The 19,854-nt window shown below is 30.3% G+C and overlaps 1 protein-coding gene across 1 annotated transcript in view; it reads left to right on the top strand.

The window, feature by feature from the left end:
• The window catches only part of LOC142323063 (cell adhesion molecule Dscam2-like), a 300,598-nt gene extending 281,375 nt beyond the window's left edge, over positions 1–19,223 (top strand). The window contains exons 29-33 of the mRNA XM_075362191.1: positions 403–561; positions 5,361–5,500; positions 8,011–8,149; positions 10,531–10,639; positions 18,628–19,223. Coding sequence (XP_075218306.1) covers positions 403–561; positions 5,361–5,500; positions 8,011–8,149; positions 10,531–10,639; positions 18,628–18,844 — 764 coding nt within the window. The 3' untranslated portion in view covers positions 18,845–19,223. The remainder of the gene's footprint in view (positions 1–402; positions 562–5,360; positions 5,501–8,010; positions 8,150–10,530; positions 10,640–18,627) is intronic.
• The last annotated feature ends 631 nt before the right edge of the window (positions 19,224–19,854 follow it).

Raw genomic sequence — 19,854 nt, 5'->3', positions numbered from 1 at the left:
TAGTCAAGCATTTCCTGATGTCACTAATATAATGAACATTTTATCGGACGAAGACATTCATAAATATTTTTAATGATGAAAAATAAGTATAGTTGAACTGGAGTGTTGCATAATCTATTGGTATGAAATACCAATCTACTGGTAATGAAATGTTGAATGTAGTAATGTATTCCATCCACACCATTCAAGAACTGTACAAGATAGCGCGTAAAGTATAAGATTAACAAACACATGATCTGCCCTTTCATTGCCTATTTAAAGCCTTTCTGTCACAAAGAATAGAATCTCTACTCTTACCACATTAACAATCGATGTTAATTTAAAAACTGGTAGTAATCACATTTCTTCTATATTAATCAAGTACAATATTAAGTTTACAATACCTTTTTATGTTGATTATAGAAACTGAGAGAGATAGTTTAGGAGGAAGACAAGGGGATGGACAGGCAATGGTTGCCTTAAGTAAACACAATATTTCACAACGTGAGCAGTATTATGCTGCTGTTCATAAAGGAATTACAACACCGGTCCAAGACATACATTGCATTGAAAGAATACCAGGTTAGTAAAATTTGGATTATATCTATGAATTTAAAACACTACTGTGATTTTATTGAGAAATAGTTGTTATGTATGTACCAAGTTATTTCTTTTTGAGTGGTACATTTTTTACACATGGCTCAATAAGAATTGTCTATTCACATTTAAGTAAGACGATCGTGGCAGATCATTAAGTCATAACTTGTTAAAAAACCAAAAAATAATACTAAATCTACCTTTTCCAGATTTTATAATTTGTTACAAATGGTTTGTATGTATGAAAATATATAATTTTTATGCAAACAACTTTCTTAATTCAATTTTAAGAGCAGTAAAAAATACCAAATTTAGCTAATTTAATTTTTTTACATAATTTTTATAAGCCAGCGACTGCTGGATTAAAAAATCTGACCCAGTAGGGAAAGACACCCACCATGTGACAGTTTTGGTCGCCACACCAACCTCTCATTACCTCGACATTATGGGCGTTACCGAGGTCATCTTCAAAACCTCAGTAAAAGGCATCTCTCAGCCTTGTTCTTGCCTCAGCTTCAGCTTGCCACCAATGCAAATGCCACGTGTGACATTCTAATCGGTGTACTAGTATCCCTAAAAAAAAAAACAACCAAACAAAAACAAAACATCTGACGTTTGCCTCAAACAAAACAGAGTAAACAAAATAAGTAAAAGTAACTGAAGTCCACTACCTACTCGAAGGTAAAAGAAGTGAGTTCAGCACACAGTTCAATAAAACAAAACAAAATCAACAATGTAACTACAGAAAGCAAACCAACAACAAAAACTTAGAAACTACAAAACAAAAAAAAAGGCAGAAAAGCCCAGGCAGCACCCTAAATCCCCTTGGCAATCTTTTCTTTTGCTAATAAATGTGACATTTTAAACTTTTTGAAAACATATACAAATATAGAATTCTTTCACCAGTTTCTTTGCTTTCTTTGATTAGGTAACTGGTATGCTTTTTTAGCAAGTCAAGGTATTAACATATCAGAGAGGTATCTGTTGAGAGCCAGACTAAGGAATGATTCCTAAAAGAGGGCAGCAGCTCTTTTAGTAGTTGTTAAGGGTGTAGGTCAGGATGACTTAAACGGCCATATCAACATCACTTAGTCCTCTGAGTACTGTGCAGCTGAAAGCAATGGAAAACTACAGCTGCTTTTTTTCCAAGAAAATGTAGCTCTTTGCATTTTCATACAACAAAGATGGAGGCACCTTCCTTGGTAAAATATTCCAGAGGTAAACTAGTCCCCATTTCGGATCTCCAGTTGAGGACTACTAAGGAAGGGGTCACCAGAAAATTAAAAAATAACATTCTATGAGTTGGAGCGTGGAATGTTAGAAGTCTAAAAAAGGTTGGTAGGTTAGAAAATTTAAAGAGGGAAATGGATAGGATAAATGTAGATGTAGTAGGAATTAGCGAGGTTTGGTGGGAAGAGGAAAGCAACTTTTGGTCAGGTGATTTTAGAATAATTAACTCAGCTTCAAATAATGGGCAGGCAGGAGTAGGTTTCGTAATGAACAAGAAGATAGGGAAGAGAGTAGAGTATTTAAAAATGCATAGCAATAGAATCATTGTAATAAGGATAAAATTGAAACCTAAATCGACAACGATTGTTAATATCTATATCCCTACAAGCGCCCATGATGATGATGAGGTAGAGTGTGTATACGAAGAAATTGCAAAAGTAATTAAACACGTATAAGGAGATGAAAATTTAATAATAGTTGGAGATTGGAATGCAAGCAATGGAAAAGACAAAGAAGGAAATATAGTGGGTGAATACGGGCTGGGGAAAAGGAATGAAAGAGGGGACCGACTTATAGAGTTTTGCACGAAGTTCGATTTAGTATTTGCCAACACCCAGTTTAAGAATCATAATAGAAGAATATACACATGGAAAAAGCCAGGTGATACTGCAAGGTATCAGATAGATTATATCATGGTTAAGCAAAGATTTAGAAATCAACTCGTCGACTGCAAAACTTACTCTGGAGCAGATACTGATAGTGACCATTATTTAGTGATAATGAAATGTAGATTGGGGTTTAAAAACCTGAAGAAAAGGTGTCAGATAAATGGGTGGAACTTAGAGAAGCTTGATGAAGAGGAGGTAAAGAAGATTTTTAGGAGGACATCGCAAGTGGTCTGAGTAAAAAGGATAAAGTAGAAAATGTAGAAGAAGAATGGGAGAATGTTAAAAAGGAAATTCTTAAATCAAGAATTAGAACTTAGGCGGAACAAAGAGAACTGGTAGAAAACCTTGGATTTCGGGTGATATACTGCAGATGATGGATGAACGTACAAAATATAAGAATGCTAGTGATGAAGAAAGTAAAAGGAACTATAGATAATTAAGAAATACTATAAAAAGGAAGTGCAAACTAGCAAAAGAAGAGTGGATTAAAGAAAAGTGTTCAGAAATAGAAAGAGAAATGAACATTGGTAAAATAGACAAAGCATACAGGAAAGTTAAGAAAAATTTTGGGAAACATAAATTAAAATCTAATAATGTGTTAAACAAAGATATAATACAAAAGGCAAATTCAATAGGTGAGTGGAATATATTGAAGAGTTATATGGAGGAAATGAATTAGAAAATGGTGTTATAGAGGAAGAAGAGGAAGTCAAAGAGGATGAAAGGGGAGAAACAATACTGAGAGGTGAATTTAAGAGAGCATTAAAAGATTTGAATGGCAGAAAAGCTCCTGGAATACACGGAATACCTGTAGAATTATTGCACAGTGCAGGTGAAGAAGCGATTGATAGATTATATAAACTGGTGTGTAATATTTATGAAAAAGGGGAAGTTCCATCAGACTTCAAAAAGAGTATTATAATCATGATACCAAAGAAAGCAGGAGCAAATAAATGTGAAGAATACTGAACAATTAGCTTAACTAACCATGCATCAAAAATCTTAACTAGAATTTTGTACTGAAGAATTGAGAAGAGAGAGGAAGAAGTGTTAGGAGAAGACCAATTTGGTTTCAGAAAAAGTATAGGGACAAGGGAAGCAATTTTAGGCCTCAGATTAATATTAGAAGGAAGATTAAAGAAAAACAAACCAACATACTTGGCATTTATAGACCTAGAAAAGGCATTTGATAACGTAGACTGGAATAAAATGTTCCAATGTGAAGAAAGGGAGTCCGACACAGATATTCCCTATCCCCGTTACTTTTTAATCTTTACATAGAACTAGCATTTAATGATGTTAAAGAACAATTTAGATTTGGAGTAACAGTACAAGGTGAAAAGATAAAGATGCTACGGTTTGCTGATGATATAGTAATTCTAGCCGAGAGCAAAAGGATTTAGAAGAAACAATGAACGGCATAGATGAAGTCCTACGCAAGAACTATCGCATGAAAATAAACAAGAACAAAACGAAAGTAATGAAATGTAGTAGAAATAATGAAGATAGCTGAATGTGAAAATAGGAAGAGAAAAGATTATGGAGGTAGAAGAATTTTGTTATTTGGGAAGTGGAATTACTAAAGATGGACGAAGCAGGAGTGACACAAAGTGAGTGACATGTTGAATAGCACAGGCGAAACGAGTTTTCTGTCAGAAATATAATTTGTTTACATTAAAAATTAATTTAAATGGCAGGAAAAGATTTTTGAAAGTGATGTTTGGAGCATCGCTTTATATGGAAGTGAAACTTGGACGACTGGAGTACCTGAGAAGAAAAGATTTGAAGCTTTTGAAATGCGATGCTATAGGAAAATGTTAAAAATCAGATGGGTGGATAAAGTGACAAATGAAAAGGTGTTGCGGCAAATCGATGAAGAAAGAAGCATTTGGAAAAATATAGTTAAAAGAAGAGACAGACTTATAGGCCACATATTAAGGCAACCTGGCATAGTTGCTTTTATATTAGAGGATCAGGTAGAAGGAAAAAATTGTGTAGGCAGGCAACGTATGGAATATGTAAAACAAATTGTTAGGGATATAGGATGTAGGGGGTATACCAAAATGAAACGACTAGCACTAGATAGGGAATCTTGGAGAGCTGCATCAAACTAGTCAAATGACTGAAGAAAAAAAAAAGAATGTATTCACCCTTCTCTTAAACAAATAAAAATTTCTGGTGCTATACATATATAGCAACCCTTGATGTCTTATTTCTGTTTAAATTTCTTTAAGAACTGTCAAATTTAGATCTTATAATAAACCCTGGTATGAGATCATTATTTCTATTTCCTCCTCAAAAACCTCATCTGATAACTTTTCTCCTCTGTATATTCCCTTTGTTTATTCCTGCCACCTGTTAGCCCTTTATTTACATCCTATCAATATTTTTCCATCCTTTCTTATCCTATTGATACCAAGTTTAATTTAAATAAGTTGCAATTTTGACAATGTTTAGAGACTTTATGACCTGTTTAAATGAGAAATGGTTTTTCTAAACAATCATCTAAATTTACCTGAAGATTTTTTTTGAATTAATACTCTTCTCATTTAAATAATTCCACATTTTACTTATCAAAAGCCAATACATTTTCTGACTATTCTCATCATTTGTATTTTTATACCTCCTACTCTCATCCATCACTAACAACATACTTCTTGATTGACAAGGTTGCTTTTATAGTCGTATACATTATCTGATGTAAATAAATTGTATTTCAGCCATAATGATCATATAAAAAATGATGGCTTACTTTTATAATAAAGGTGATGGATTATTATTCCAGAAAATTTATTGGCGTGTATACTGTTGCATTATTCTACATTGTGGATAAATATTAAAAATGTAAATATATCAGAATTTATTTTACTATATTTGATGTTGCAGAATATGCAGATGACATAACTCCTTATGCTACTTTTCATGTCACCAATAGTGAAAAACCTTCCGCTTCTCCAGGTCATGTTAAAAGTTTCATCTATCATGACAGTAGACTGGATTCAATGGAAACTATGCAATTGAAAAGTGTAAGCAAATGAAAAATTAAAAGAAACTTCCATTTTTTCTTGTAAGTTGTAGTGGCAATTAGATGGCATCAATTCAAGTGAGATGTACCATTAAATTTGCATTAAATAGTAAATAAATATTGTATCAGTCATACAATATTTATTATAATATTAATAGTAATATTAAATATAGTAATTATTGTTTTGGCAAAAAATTATCCTTATTTTTACAATCTAATATTTCTCTCACAAAAAAGTTGTTTATTTTTCTTTAACTGCATCCATCCATCATTTCAGTACAAATTGTTTATATTATTTCTAAAAACTAAGAATTATTAAAAGTTATCTGAAAATGTACCTTTCCAAAAGAAATTGCCCATACTTAATATCATCTTTATTTAATATTAATTTCAATTCTGAAGATTTCCACTAAATTAATCAATCAGTTTTCACATGCCATGTTAGAATTCTAATTTTTTGTGAAACTACCTCCTTCATTAATAAATTTTCATGAGATTTATTTTCCCACAAACTTAAAATTTTCCCGCTAATTAAAATCTCTGCAAACATCAACACATTTAACACCTCTTTATAACTTGTGTATCACCTTAATTTTTTCATCAACAAACAAAATTTCTTATGAAGTAAGAAATCTTATGAAATTAAATTAGTATAATAAGCTATGAAACAAACTACTGACTGCAGCGATGGAGTCTCTAAAAATGCAAGTTATTCATTTACACACAAGATGAAGAAACTTTATGAACCTAGATCAAAGAAACACTGATTTCTAAAGAATAAACAATAGAAACACACCAAACACAATAATGGTCATATCATATAACCAGAACAAACTTCATATCAATCGATCAGTCAGAAACCATTTGACAATAATACTATATCATAAACCACACTTCTATTCAAAAATACATTTGAAAGAGAGTAAACTAAAAGCTTGTTACAGACTAAACAACCTATTCGTTTCAAAATATAATTAAAACATGCACAATATTTGATTTAAAATAAACTATAAACGTATTTCACAATTTAAAACTTAAATCTATCGATGACCATGATCATTTGGGACACTACTCCCTATGAAGCTCTCCAATTAGATAAACCATTTCCTGACAGCTGCTACAGCCTAGACACTTAATTGTATTTACAATATCTAATCTATCAGAGTACATAAATAATGTTGGTGAAAAAAGTGTTTGTGTGATGTTGGCTTTACAGAGATTCCTGGAATCATGTCTGCTGCAACAGAAGTAAAATACATTAATTAATAAAGTAATGAGAAGGGACAAGAAAATAATATCACTAACGAGAAATCTACAGCAGTGAGATTTTTCTGTATTTATTTTAAAAGATTTTTATAGTTACTTATACCTCTTTTCTTTAATTTTACTATGCAAATAAAATTTCAGTACTGATCACCGTCTGTAAGATTTAATTATACCAGTTGATGATAACTGATTTCTGCATAGACATCTCTAAAGATTAGTTTATATAATTATAAAATACATTTTTTTTTACAGGGAATAAAAAAGCTTCTAATTTAAGTATGAACTATTTGTTGTAGCTTCACAACAGTTGTGAATAATAATCATTGTAATATAATCAGCTAATAGTATGTTCTTGTGGTTATCATCACAACAATTATTGATGGTTTTATAATATCTGGTAGCAGATAACTTCTGAGCCAAACTTAAATGATGACAGTTCATCTTTACCTGGTACATAATACTATGCAATTTCATGATTAAAAAATTTCCTTACAAAATAGATGATCTTGAATAACACCCTTTGAGTACACTGATATTTAGCAGAGAAATTTAAGTATTCAAATTCTTTTTAATCTGATATCAAGACCACTGCTTGTATGAAGAAAAATCTTTTTCTATACATATTATGTATATCTGATGCTTTTTTCTATCAATTACAACAATATTATGTCTATTACAAGAGATTTTCTGATCACTGTTTAGATATTTAGCTATTGGAGCTCACAGGTTCGGTCAGCAGAAAAACTTGTTCAGAATGGAAACAAATCCTGCATAATGTATTCTTTGATTTCCTACATGTAGGTACTTAACTATGTGCTTATCAAGAATCCAGTATATAAGGTGAGATGATTCATAGATAGATGCTAAAACACATGTTCCACCAGCTTGCATTAAGTAAGTTCAGCCTTGTCAAATTCATCAATTGTGGCTGTCAATAGTTCAAAGTTGAATGAGCACCAGTAGCAATAAAAGCATTCTTTATATTCACCACTGGGCAAAAAATGCTGCTCTACTCATTTCTGTTAATGAAGTAATACCAAAATTTACCATCCTAATTGATTACTATTTTTAAGAAAAATGAATTTTAAATCATTAAATCTTTTAAAACCTAATAAAGTAATAAAGTTGTAATTCAAATCCAGTGAATTACAGGTAAATAAAAACATAATTTAACATCAATGTCACCTAAATTAAAAACAGAATATATTACAATAATTAGTAAATTGTATGACTTATTTTGTTTAGACAAACCCTAGAGATGATTATGCCAAACTGAGAAGCAACTCAAAAGGTTCAAAATGTGTTGTGACTGGTTCAGATTATTCCGGTTCAGTGACTGAGTGGTCAGAACATGGCCTTGCTAATTCAACTATTCCAGTACAGAGTATGTATTTTGAAATATACGATATAAAAATATGTTACTTTGGGCTGAAGACACACAAATATTTAATCCATTTTTGTTCATTAAAAGTGTTCTGAAATGTATTTTATAATATAGTTTTACTTTTAGCAAGTGCACATAATATGTGGATACCTTCTGGCACACATCGAAACAGACAGGTTTTTTATTGCTAACTAGGCTCATGTACATCAGTTGCCAACACTTCAACTTCATTATGTAACAGAGCAAGTTGTGTCACCTGCAGAAAATAAGTATTAACATCTCTCAAGTGTAATGTTGTTTTTCATAAAAACTGAACAGATTTTTTTTGGAAAACACAAATATCACTATACAATTTTTAGTTTGTGAAAACAAACTTGAAATCTTCACTTCATTTTCTTTTGAGATATATTTTTACATTAAAACAGAATATGTAAGTTGCACAGAATATGTAACAATTTTTAGTTTTTGTTACATTTGATCTTCGTCTTTTTATCAAGTACTGAAATAGCGCATCTTTGGTATACAAAGGTAGGTGCGTTCTTAGTCATATCCAGTAAAGTAGATTATAGTGTAATGTAAAACTGACCTGGTCTCTCAAAAACATATTACATCTTGTTTCATTCCACTATTTAACTATCAGTCATTTAAGAGAAAGAAAATTTATAAAAACTAATTTTCTTCTAAAGCTTTTATTTAATTCTAATGAGTGATTGATTTCAATTTCTATTAGTATGTAGTATGACAGAGAATAAGGAATAAATATAATTTCTTCTTATTAGTGACTACTTTTTTCTTTAGCATTTACATAAAAGGTCAGTAGATGATGTTTTTTTTTCATCTCCTTTACTGCTTTGTCCAAAAAAAGGTAATTTTAGTCTGTTTTTCAGAGTTCCTTGTCAGAAATAATGGTACTTACGTATTAACGCCACCGCAGCTACAGCTTTATTTAAAAACAAAGTAGTCAATCGGATTTCGGTGGAAAATTAACAGTCTCTTTATTAATTATAATAAATGGTTATTTATATTTATCTATTTTATAGATATAATTTAACGAAACTTAACCTACGCTCGCTAACCTTGACTAATTAACAACGTAATTTTTTGAGTATTTATTTAATAAATTCAGTAATTATTGCAATTATTTATTATTTAAATAATCAAAACACTCCTGTTAATTAGTCAGGGTTAGCGAGCGAAGGTTAAGTTTGTTTAAATTATATTTATAATATAAATAACCATTTATTAAAATTAATAAAGAGACTGTTTTGAATCTATGTTAAACTCTATATCGGCCCATTTTCCACCGTTTTAGTTTTTAAATAAAGCTGTAGCTGCGGTGTCGTTAATACGTAAATACCGAAATAATATTTAAATTAATCAAAACGTTTTTGGCTTTTTTTTAAGGAAATAAAAACTAACCTAAATTTATGAGGAAGGAATTCAACTGAAAAGAATGCATTACTAATTAAAAATGCCTTTAGTAAACTTCAATGCTGTTTTATTTCTATAATCTTTTACTTAATTTGGAAATTTACTTCAGTTTGGAATTTATATTAATTTAGGCCACACATATGACAGGCTCTTGTGAAATAAGTAAATTATTTTCTTTGATGTGTGCGAATATTCTTCTTATTCCTTGTGCAGTGATCATGATGATCTTCAGTCTGGGGTAATAAACTGATTAGAGAAGATGAAGTAATAAATTAATTATCTCATAAATACAAATTACTAAAAAATGAAAATCAAAATAAGGTAATTTTCTAAATGCACATGTAAACATGTACAAAAAAAGAAGAAATTACTTGGAGTTGCCAAAGATAAGTAGCAAAAACGACTGAAAACATTCTAGATTTTTAAAAAATTTTTTATTAAACAATTTGGCTTTGTTTATTGATACTAGAGTATAATACTGCTGATCATCATGGTCATTAACATAACAAATCTTGAGTTTATATTTTACCATTGTTATCTGTTTACATCTCCATGCAGATTACATCATCCAGTTTGCTCGGCTACAATGAACAAGTGTATTTGACATAAATAACTTAGGCAGTTGCAGTTTTAGAATTGGATGAGTTTAACGTTTAACTAATCCTGTACTCAGTAGAGTCAACAGGGATGTATTAAAAAAAAATTTGTTGTACTAATTTTTGTTGCTAATAATTAAAAATTTTGATCATTTAAATACTTTCAGTGTTGTTACTTAAATGGTTCATATCTTAGAATTCTGTTATGCGAGTTTGCATACCGAAAGAATATGAACTGATGTCAACATTATATTTTTGTATACTTTCTTTTGGTGCTCTTTGTAATAAAAAGTTTCATTGTATAAAAAAAGTTCATTGTATAATGAACTACCTAATGTCTTTATTTTGATACAGATTCACTGTACGGTTCATCTATCGGGGGTCCAGAATCAAGTACCTCACCTGAAGCATCTCCCATTCCTGACAGAAGAGCTGTTCCTCCCCACCTTCGTGCCCACGTCAGGTAAAAAGTAAGCCTCGGTCAAACTTTGTAAGAATATTACAAGAATACATAAAAACTATATTTATAATGTTTATGTTATGATCTATGTTATATATAATGTTTATGTTATGATCTCAAGCAGAAATTTCAAAAATTAGTCTTTACAAGAAAACTCTAGACCTTGACCTTGGAATTTTTTAAGTAAATCCTACAACTTCAAAGAAAATAAGAGCAAAAAAATTCAATATAGTATACAATACTAACAAAATAATTTCACAGTTAATATCATTACTGCTTTTACTATTGCCACTGAATATATAAACAATTATTGCAAATCAAGTTTTATAATAAATAAAGGAATTCATCAATTGAATAGAACAAATTATCAATTAAAAATGCATTTAATGTTCATATATTCACAAAATATTTCTCTCTGCTTGGAAGTTTTTGTATTAATTTAGACCCTTCAAATGTTTGAGGGTCTTAAAATAACTCAATTATGTTGTCCAATGTGTATTTTGTCCTTAGTACCTTGTGTTATGATCATGTATATTTCCATACTTTTTAAGACTAAAGATTTTATATTCATCAAAATTTCATATAACTATAAACTACAGCTTTATCACTATCCATTAGAGATCTGTCACAAGTTTGTCCATTTGTGCAATCCCTGAATAGAAAACAGGTCAGTTCCACAACCTCATTAAGCTCTAATAAACAGTACTGGGTACCAAAAGGTGACAAAATAAAACCAAGGCCACTGATCTAACTCCTAAGGCATGAAAGGGGATCTCTTTCCTTCCATGTTAGGAAGAGGAAAAATACAATCAACCCATAGAGGGACTTCTGATCAAGGTAGTTTAACACCTTGCTCAGGACTTAACTTAAAAACATAATCAGTCCTGGTAAGACTGAAAACTGCACCTCTCATATTCTGATAGTTCAGTAACTCCTAATATTTCACAGGATAGAACATCCTGAAAATTGAAGTTTGTGAATTAAGGATATAATACAAATGGCTGAAGCCACATTTAATAAATTGTTTCCCAAAGGTCGTTAAAGACATCTAGGTGCAGCTATGTCATTTTTAGTGATTAATAATCATACTAACAATCCCATTTCAAAAAAAAAAGTTAATATTTATGACCAACTAAAAAAAAAAACCAACAATGTTTACAATTATTAGTATTGCTGTTTATTTAATATACAAAAATAACTGTTTATTAAACAAGTTCAAATATCTACCAAACAGGTCATAGACACAATATACTGTTGACATTGCAGGAGTGAATGACCACAAATGATTGAAACTATATTCGCCAAAATTTCCTCACCAAAAAAAAATGGATTTGCTGGCCCCAAAAAATATTTTTTTTTATATTCTTTCATTAATACAAAATTAAAGAGCACCTGCAGTATCGATAAAAACAAAGTAGAATGAGAATAAAACAAATATTGAATGAAAAATAACGATAGTCAAATTTTACAAAAAATTATTGAAAGAATGTAATAACTTTGATAAGATGATTATCATATTAATTAAAAAGCTGAACATAAAATATATGTTTAGTTATTTAATATTGTTAGTAGATACCCTTTACTCACTTTGTTTATAGATCTTTCAAAACTACCTTTTTTTTTCTGTTTAGCCTCCGGTAACTACCGTTTAGATAATTCTTCAGAGGATGAATGAGGATGATGTGTATGAGTGTGAATGAAGTGTATAGTCTTGTACATTCTCAGTTCGACCATATATGAGATGTGTGGTTCATTGAAACCCAACCACCAAAGAACACCCGTATCCACGATCTAGTATTCAAATCCTTGTAAAAGTAACTGGCTTTACTAGGACTTGAACGCTGGAACTCTCGACTTCCAAATCAGCTGATTTGGGAAGACGCGTTCACCACTAGACCAACTCTATGGGTATTTTCAAAACTACCTGGTTATACTGAACTGTTAAAAAGTGGATTTCTCTCTGATAATGAACTTGTAACTTTTCCATAAAAAGTTACTTCTAAGAAAAATGAAGTGTTATATTGAAGGAAGTGGTCCAAAAGTGTAAGGGTGCACAGAAAAATATGATTTAAAACTGCTGGGAAAAATTCTTAGAAATGTTGGCCCGCTGTAAAGGAAAATAAGGAAATAGAAAACGAATTACCTACTTCTTGTCTGTTACCACAGTTTAATTAATAATTTGTTTAGTTAAAAGATGCACGTGAAGAATGAGATTTAACTTAAACTGTTGTGCAGTTGTCAGGTTGATTTTATTGTTAACAACAATAGAACAAGAATATTAAATAACAGAAACAATTATAAAAATTTAAAAACACGACCACAAAAACATAAAAAACAATAAATAAATTGAACTAAAAAACAATAATAAACAAAAAGAAAACAAGGTATGGAAATCAGAGGACTAAATATTGTTATGCAGTATTTAATTAAATAAAATAATGGGTGACCAACCAACTTTTAGACAGTTTTAATTTGTTTAAATGTATTCTTCATGTGGTAGAAATTGTAGGCATTTAAGATCTAATGATTAACTTCTCACCAGGTCTTATAACGGTAAGTAAATTTTGTCCAACGAAAATATTTAAATGCAGTCAGGGCTCTGACTAGTAATTGTCGTATGTTAAAGAGCTCTAAATAGCAATTATTCTACATTAGAGCCCCCCGACTGCATTTAAATATTTTTGTTGAACATTTTCTTATTGATGTAAAACCTGGTGAGAACTTAATCATTAGACAACCTTAAATGCCTGCTATTTCTACAACATGAAAAATATATTTAAACAAATTAAACTGTCTGATAGTTAATTGGTCACCCATTATTTTATTTAATTAGATACTGCATAACGATGTTTAGTCCTTTATTTCCATACCTTGTTTTCTTTTTTTTTTAGTTCGATTAATTGTAATTTTTTTAGTTCAATTTATTTTTTTTGGCAGATATATTTTTTAATACTTTTCAGTGATCATTAAGAAAAATTCATGATTCGAAAACTTATGTTTATAACATATTTAATGTACTGAGCTAAATAAGGAAAATGTAAACATTTCAATTTATTTAATTGGCTTACAGCAATCTAAACTTACACATTTCTTAAGCAAGTGAGTTTTCAAGGCTTTTTATCATGCAGATCAACAGTAATTTTCTGGGATCCAAAAAAGTAATGGCTAAACTTTCCAATTGTCTCACGTGACTCAGTGCTATGTAGTCCTGGGACCCTTGCAAAGATGTAAGGGCTCAGATCAACTACAGCTCTATCTAGGGTAGTCCCTTATAGTTTATGCATCACAGCCCAGCACATGCTGTTCTACTTTAGCTGGTCCCCTAAAGCAGTGATGGCAAACCTTTTTGAGAAATGGGTCAAATTTTGTTCACTATTTTTTTTAATACTAGCCCATGGGTCACTAAGTCAGTGTATCACTTTGAAAGGGAGGGAGGGTATGATAAAAAAGGAACCAATAATTTGGAAACACTGAAAATTTGTTAGCAGAAAAACTTAAAGTTGATCCTTGTTTTTGATTCTCACTTTCCTCTAAAAAGGTTTACATTTCCCTTTTGCTTTAACATTTTTATTTTTGCAAGTAAAGTGCAAAATATTGATATCAACAGAGTGACACCATGAATTACCGCTCCAGGTGACACCATGCCTACTGGTGCCTCTGCACCGAGTATTTGAATGAACTAGGAATAAAGAAGCACACACACACACACACACACACACATATATATATATATATATATATATATATATATATATATATAAAGAAAAGCACATATATATTATGAAATATACTTTATTAATAAACATGTTACATAAATGTGTATGTATAATAAAGTTGATTTAGTGTGAAATCTGTTGACCCACCAGGTTGGTCTAGTGGTGAACTCGCCTTCCCAAATCAGCTGATTTGGAAGTTGAGAGTTCCAGTGTTCAAGTCCTAGTAAAGTCAGTTATTTTTACACGAATTTGAATACTTGATCTTGGATACCGGTGTCCTTTGGTGGTTGGGTTTCAATTAACCACACATCTCAGGAATGGTCGAACGGAGACTGTACAAGACTATACTTCATTTACACTTATACATATCATCCTCTGAAGTATTATCTAATGGTAATTACTGGAGGTTAAACAGGAAAAAGAAAGAAAAGTGTGAAATCTGTTATTGCTTATTTTCAGATAGAATATTAGGTTCATATTCTGTAATCATTAGTTTAACACATTTAACAGTCAATTAGTTTCCAAGTTTATTTCTATTGGTAGTTAAAATTCATTGAGGAAAACAATTTTTCACATGAATATGTGGACTCAAACATCATTAAAAGAGCATAACCTAGTTTCTTCATTGATATAAAATTGTCTGGTAAAGAATCCCACATGTTGAATATACTTTCAATTTTTAGTGTGGGATCATTATCTGCACTACTTTCAGAAATTTTTTCTTCTACTTTCAAAATCAAGTTTTCAAATTTATTTTTTCTCACTATATTGATTTGAAATTCAGGTATTTCCATTTCTAAATCATGGATACCTAGCCACATAGATTTGGTTAACTCCATTGTTTCAAATACTGTTTTGTATATATATAAAAGAAACTGAAATATATTTTCCAAACTTTTAAATTGAATAAATCTCTCCTAAAAGCTTGTTTTATTTCCTGTATAATGATTAAATATTTTTTTATTGCATTCTCTTGAATGTCAAGCATATTTTCAAAAAGTTTTTGTAATTAAGGAAAATATTTCATGATTTTCATTTTCAAATCTTTAGTGAAGATGTCAAGTTTTGTCATAAATATTTTAATGAATCATTAATATAATTTCTCCATTTCCCTGAAGTTTTTTGTTCATTTCATAAATGATTAATGGTCACATAAGAACGTTTAATCAATCTACTCATCTATTTGAAAATTCATAACTATTATTTTTTTTATTGCTTTATTTCTTCTAATAAATTAACAAACCGATTAAGAACTTGACTGCAACTGAATCATCAAATGTTTTATGCCAAAATCCCAGAATATTGGCACTCAGTTTCCTCTAATAATTGTGCAAATTCTCGTTTATTAAGTTGATTTTTATTACAACTGGCAATACATTGGAAGATGTTTTAAACCTTGTTTGTGTATTATACAATGAAATTCAATCAGAGAATGTGTAATATTTTGCTTAAGCTGCTGAATAAAACCAATGTTTTTCCCAACATATTGGGTGCACATTCTGTCATTACAGAAACAATTTTCTGTAGGTCAGTACCCATCAAAAATGGTACACTTCCTTTTCAACATTATTAGTTTCATTAGCTCTTCTTTTATTGTATTGCCCGATTTATATCAAGCAAAAACTGCTAATTGTCCATAACCATTTACATTATTACTTTCAACTAAAGCAGTTCAATGTATTTCTGCATACTTTAAGTCGTTATGTATTTACGAAGAAATATTTCTTTCTAATTCTTTTACTGGTTCTTAATTTATTGCGACTTATTGGTAACTCATTTATACGCTTTATAATATAGTCTTTTTCTTTAAAATCTGTAAATAAAGTAGCACTACATTCTAAAAATGCTTGTTTTATAAACTCTCCTGAAAGAGGTTTCCCATGGCGAACAATGCAATGGGCTACTTGAAAACTAGCAGCTGTAATGCTATTTTTTGGAATCAAAAACACTTTTAAAACACCGATTTGTGAATGATTCTGTTTTTTCTTTTGTAAAGAAATTATCTCCTTTCTTCATCTGTTGAGAAGCCGAGCTTTGAATGCAACTTTTCAAAATGTCTTTTTATACTGTATGTATGTGAAGTGACTTTTTCATTACAAATTACACACACACACAATTGTTTTATTTTTTCAATCACACCATTTTGTTTGATATAGTCTAGGACTTGTATCGTTTGTTTTTATTTTTTTAACCGCTAAAATAGTACAGGGCTACAACTAATAATATGTATGTTAGAATACAATAATTTTAGAAGAAATTTCTTACTAATGTACCTGTATATATAGATATGTAGATGGGAAAGTTTAACAATAAAAAATAATTATGAAGTTGAATTATTAAACACTGATCAATAAAGTTGAAGTAATAAAAAAAATAATAAAGTTGAATTATTAAACACTTGTAGGTGCGTTTTCCAAGGTTGCAAAACTAGTTCAATACTGCGAGTTGGTACATTCCCCATTCTACGACACAATGAGTATGCGCGCAAAGTTTATGACCGACAGTCATGAATCATACACAGGTGCAATGACACAGAAAAACAGCTGGCCAATGTCCACTTGGAAATATTTTATTTATAAATTTGACATTAGATATTTATACATAATTTTCAGTATTTTCAATTGACCGTTTTCTCTTTTATGATATAAAAATCAATGCGTGTGTCATTTAAAAAAAGCCTTCATGGGTCAGTGTCTGACCCGCAGGTGATAGGTTTGGCACTACTACTGTAAAGCATCAAATTTGACAATAGCGGGTTCAATCCTCAATCTGATGCCGACAGCATTACCTCTAATCGTACTGACATCAAACTCTACACAGACCATTTGTGGGAGCTTGCTGGGCTCAAGCTGGTCTTGGTATATTGCAGGCCACTCAATTTTTCTGAGTATATTAGTTAATCTTTGTTCTGGTTTGGTTCCATCGAGATTTTGTATTATACTAGTAAATACCCAGTTTGAATTTTGAAAATCAAATGAATGTTTGCAAAGATATTTTAAGAGTACTCCATTACACCTCCCAAAACAACACCCTGTTTGTTGCCAGTTGATGGTGATGATTGGTCTAGCCTTGCACAAGGTGCTTACATCACCTCAATATTCCACCCTCACATGCAGTCCCCACAGGAAGCCAATTATTATTAAACAGAATTTTTTTAAATTTATTTAATATTATTTTTTTAATAATGTAAATTTAATTCTATTATTTTTTTAATAATGTAAATTTAATTCTATTATTTTTTTAATAATGTAAATTTAATTCTATTATTTTTGTAATATTATTCATTCGATTGATTTGAATCATTCACTTCAAATTCAGCTAACACAGTGATAGAGGCTCACAGTTCAATTTAAATTGATAAATTCTATTTATTAAAGTTTATGGTGCTTCAACCGGCAAATCTCCACTACTACATATATATATTTATATAGCCTATAACAATCCCAGTAACGTAAGGATTCCAATACATAGTCATATATCTAAATTGGTTCGGCTGTTGAGCTGTTACAGAGGAACAAACATACATACACCCTAAATACATTACTCCTTTATGGGCAGTCGTACAATAATGACTGATAAAAAAATACTGATGTAAATGTATACTGAGGCATTTACATTGGTGGTATCCCAACTGTGGTCTGGCTGATGACTGTGAGATGTAATCAGTTAGAGGGTAAAAAGACAACCTCTGTTAAAGCCCATCAGGGCTAAGAACAGGGAGGGTGTGGCGACCAGAATCGTCACAAGGTGGGTGTCTTCCCTTTCAATACTGGTGGGGGGGATGATAGAAAATAATATAGGACTTGAGAGATGATTTTTTTTTGTTACAATTTTCTGTTTCTTACTTTTATATAAAGAACTTTTTATCAACTTTTGATTTTTAATAACATTAATTAAAGTATAATCATTTTTATTACGGGAAAATTATTCATAAATACTGTATGTAATAACTATTTAATATTATTTATTGAACTAAATCTTTTCTATTCACCTACTGCATTACATTCCTGATCAGTGATCCGACTCTTACAGCACACTTATCGATACAGATATGTATCTAAACATAAGTTTTTTCAAGTTTTCATTCTGAATATCTCATAAGTTAATTTCACGTGACACTACTTCACCATTCTATTTTAAATACTTTTCAAAAACACTAATTTTAAATTTCTTTTAAAATGCAAGTTTTTAAATACAGGTCTTTTTTTATAGATTTATGCACAAAATGTTTTTATTATTTATAAATAATAATGAATTCTGTTTTATACATTTTAGGAATGCACAAGGCACCACTTTTCAGTTTCCTATTCCACTTGATCCACCATCACGATTTTCAGACTCCCGTGAATTGAAAGAAGCTGAATGTGATTTAGAGTCTTTGTATAAACATAAGCTAAGAAAAAGAAAACGAGTTGATATGATGGTGGTTCAACACAAATACAGCAGACATGAAAGAAACAATAAGCTGTATGACCTCACTATAGCTGTCTGAAAGAACGGGGTCGCTGAAGTAGCAGAATTTGAAAATTCCTGATTACATTTTTAGGTGAAACAGGATTTGCCTGCAATATGGCTTTAATATTAACATTATGCTGTTTTTTCTTTTTGTTTTTTTTTATACTAATGTGTTGGTAATGTATATAAAAATATGTGAAATTGAAATATAAGCTTATCACTCTTATATTTGAATTAGACTGACAAACTTTTGTATTTGCATCTGTTGTCAAAAACATAAAATTCTCATTATTGTTGTAAATACATACATTTACGTTACAATTAAATTGTCACTATCCTGAACATTTTATGTACTATTTATGTGTTATTTGTAAGATGAGTGCATTAATTTTAATAAAAATTCATTAAAGATTTGATATTTTGTATCACAGTCATTTATTTCTACTGTTAGTCATACACACTGAATACACTTTTCAATAGTTTCTTTCAAAATAAATGCACTTTCTCAAAAAAATAATAAATTTGCTCACTGAGGCCACCGTTCAACCAGTTTTCAAGAATGAGTTTGAAAAATTCTGTTCTCTACAGCAGTTACTGGACAATGTTATGGACTCAATTATAAGGACCAGATATTGCAGTTGTACAGCTCACCTAATATTTGTACTAGCTTAATAAAAAAATACTTATTGATTCCACTGCCTCCTGGTATAAATTTATCTGAATAGATTATTCTTTATAAATATTTTAAGTATATATATTTAAATTCTATTAAATCAACCACCTAGTATAGAATATTGGTACATATCTTACCTTAATTTTTCATGCAAGTACTTTTGGGGATCTCACATCCTGTCATGAATGAAATAATTTTGTTACTACATAATAAAATAATGAGAATTGCATATTAATTTAAATGAGTGCTGCTCTGTTGCTGTTTTTATAAGACCATCTTCCTCAAACACTGTCTGATGGTTTATCAAACTGAAATTATGTTTCTATTTATATATATATGTTCTGAGAGGATCTGATGGTCTGGATTGGGTAGCG

Source organism: Lycorma delicatula, chromosome 4, assembly GCF_047948215.1.
Source record: "Lycorma delicatula isolate Av1 chromosome 4, ASM4794821v1, whole genome shotgun sequence".
NCBI lineage: Eukaryota > Metazoa > Arthropoda > Insecta > Hemiptera > Fulgoridae > Lycorma > Lycorma delicatula.
Note: the sequence above shows the minus strand (reverse complement) of the source record. Positions and strands in the feature narration are given on the sequence as shown.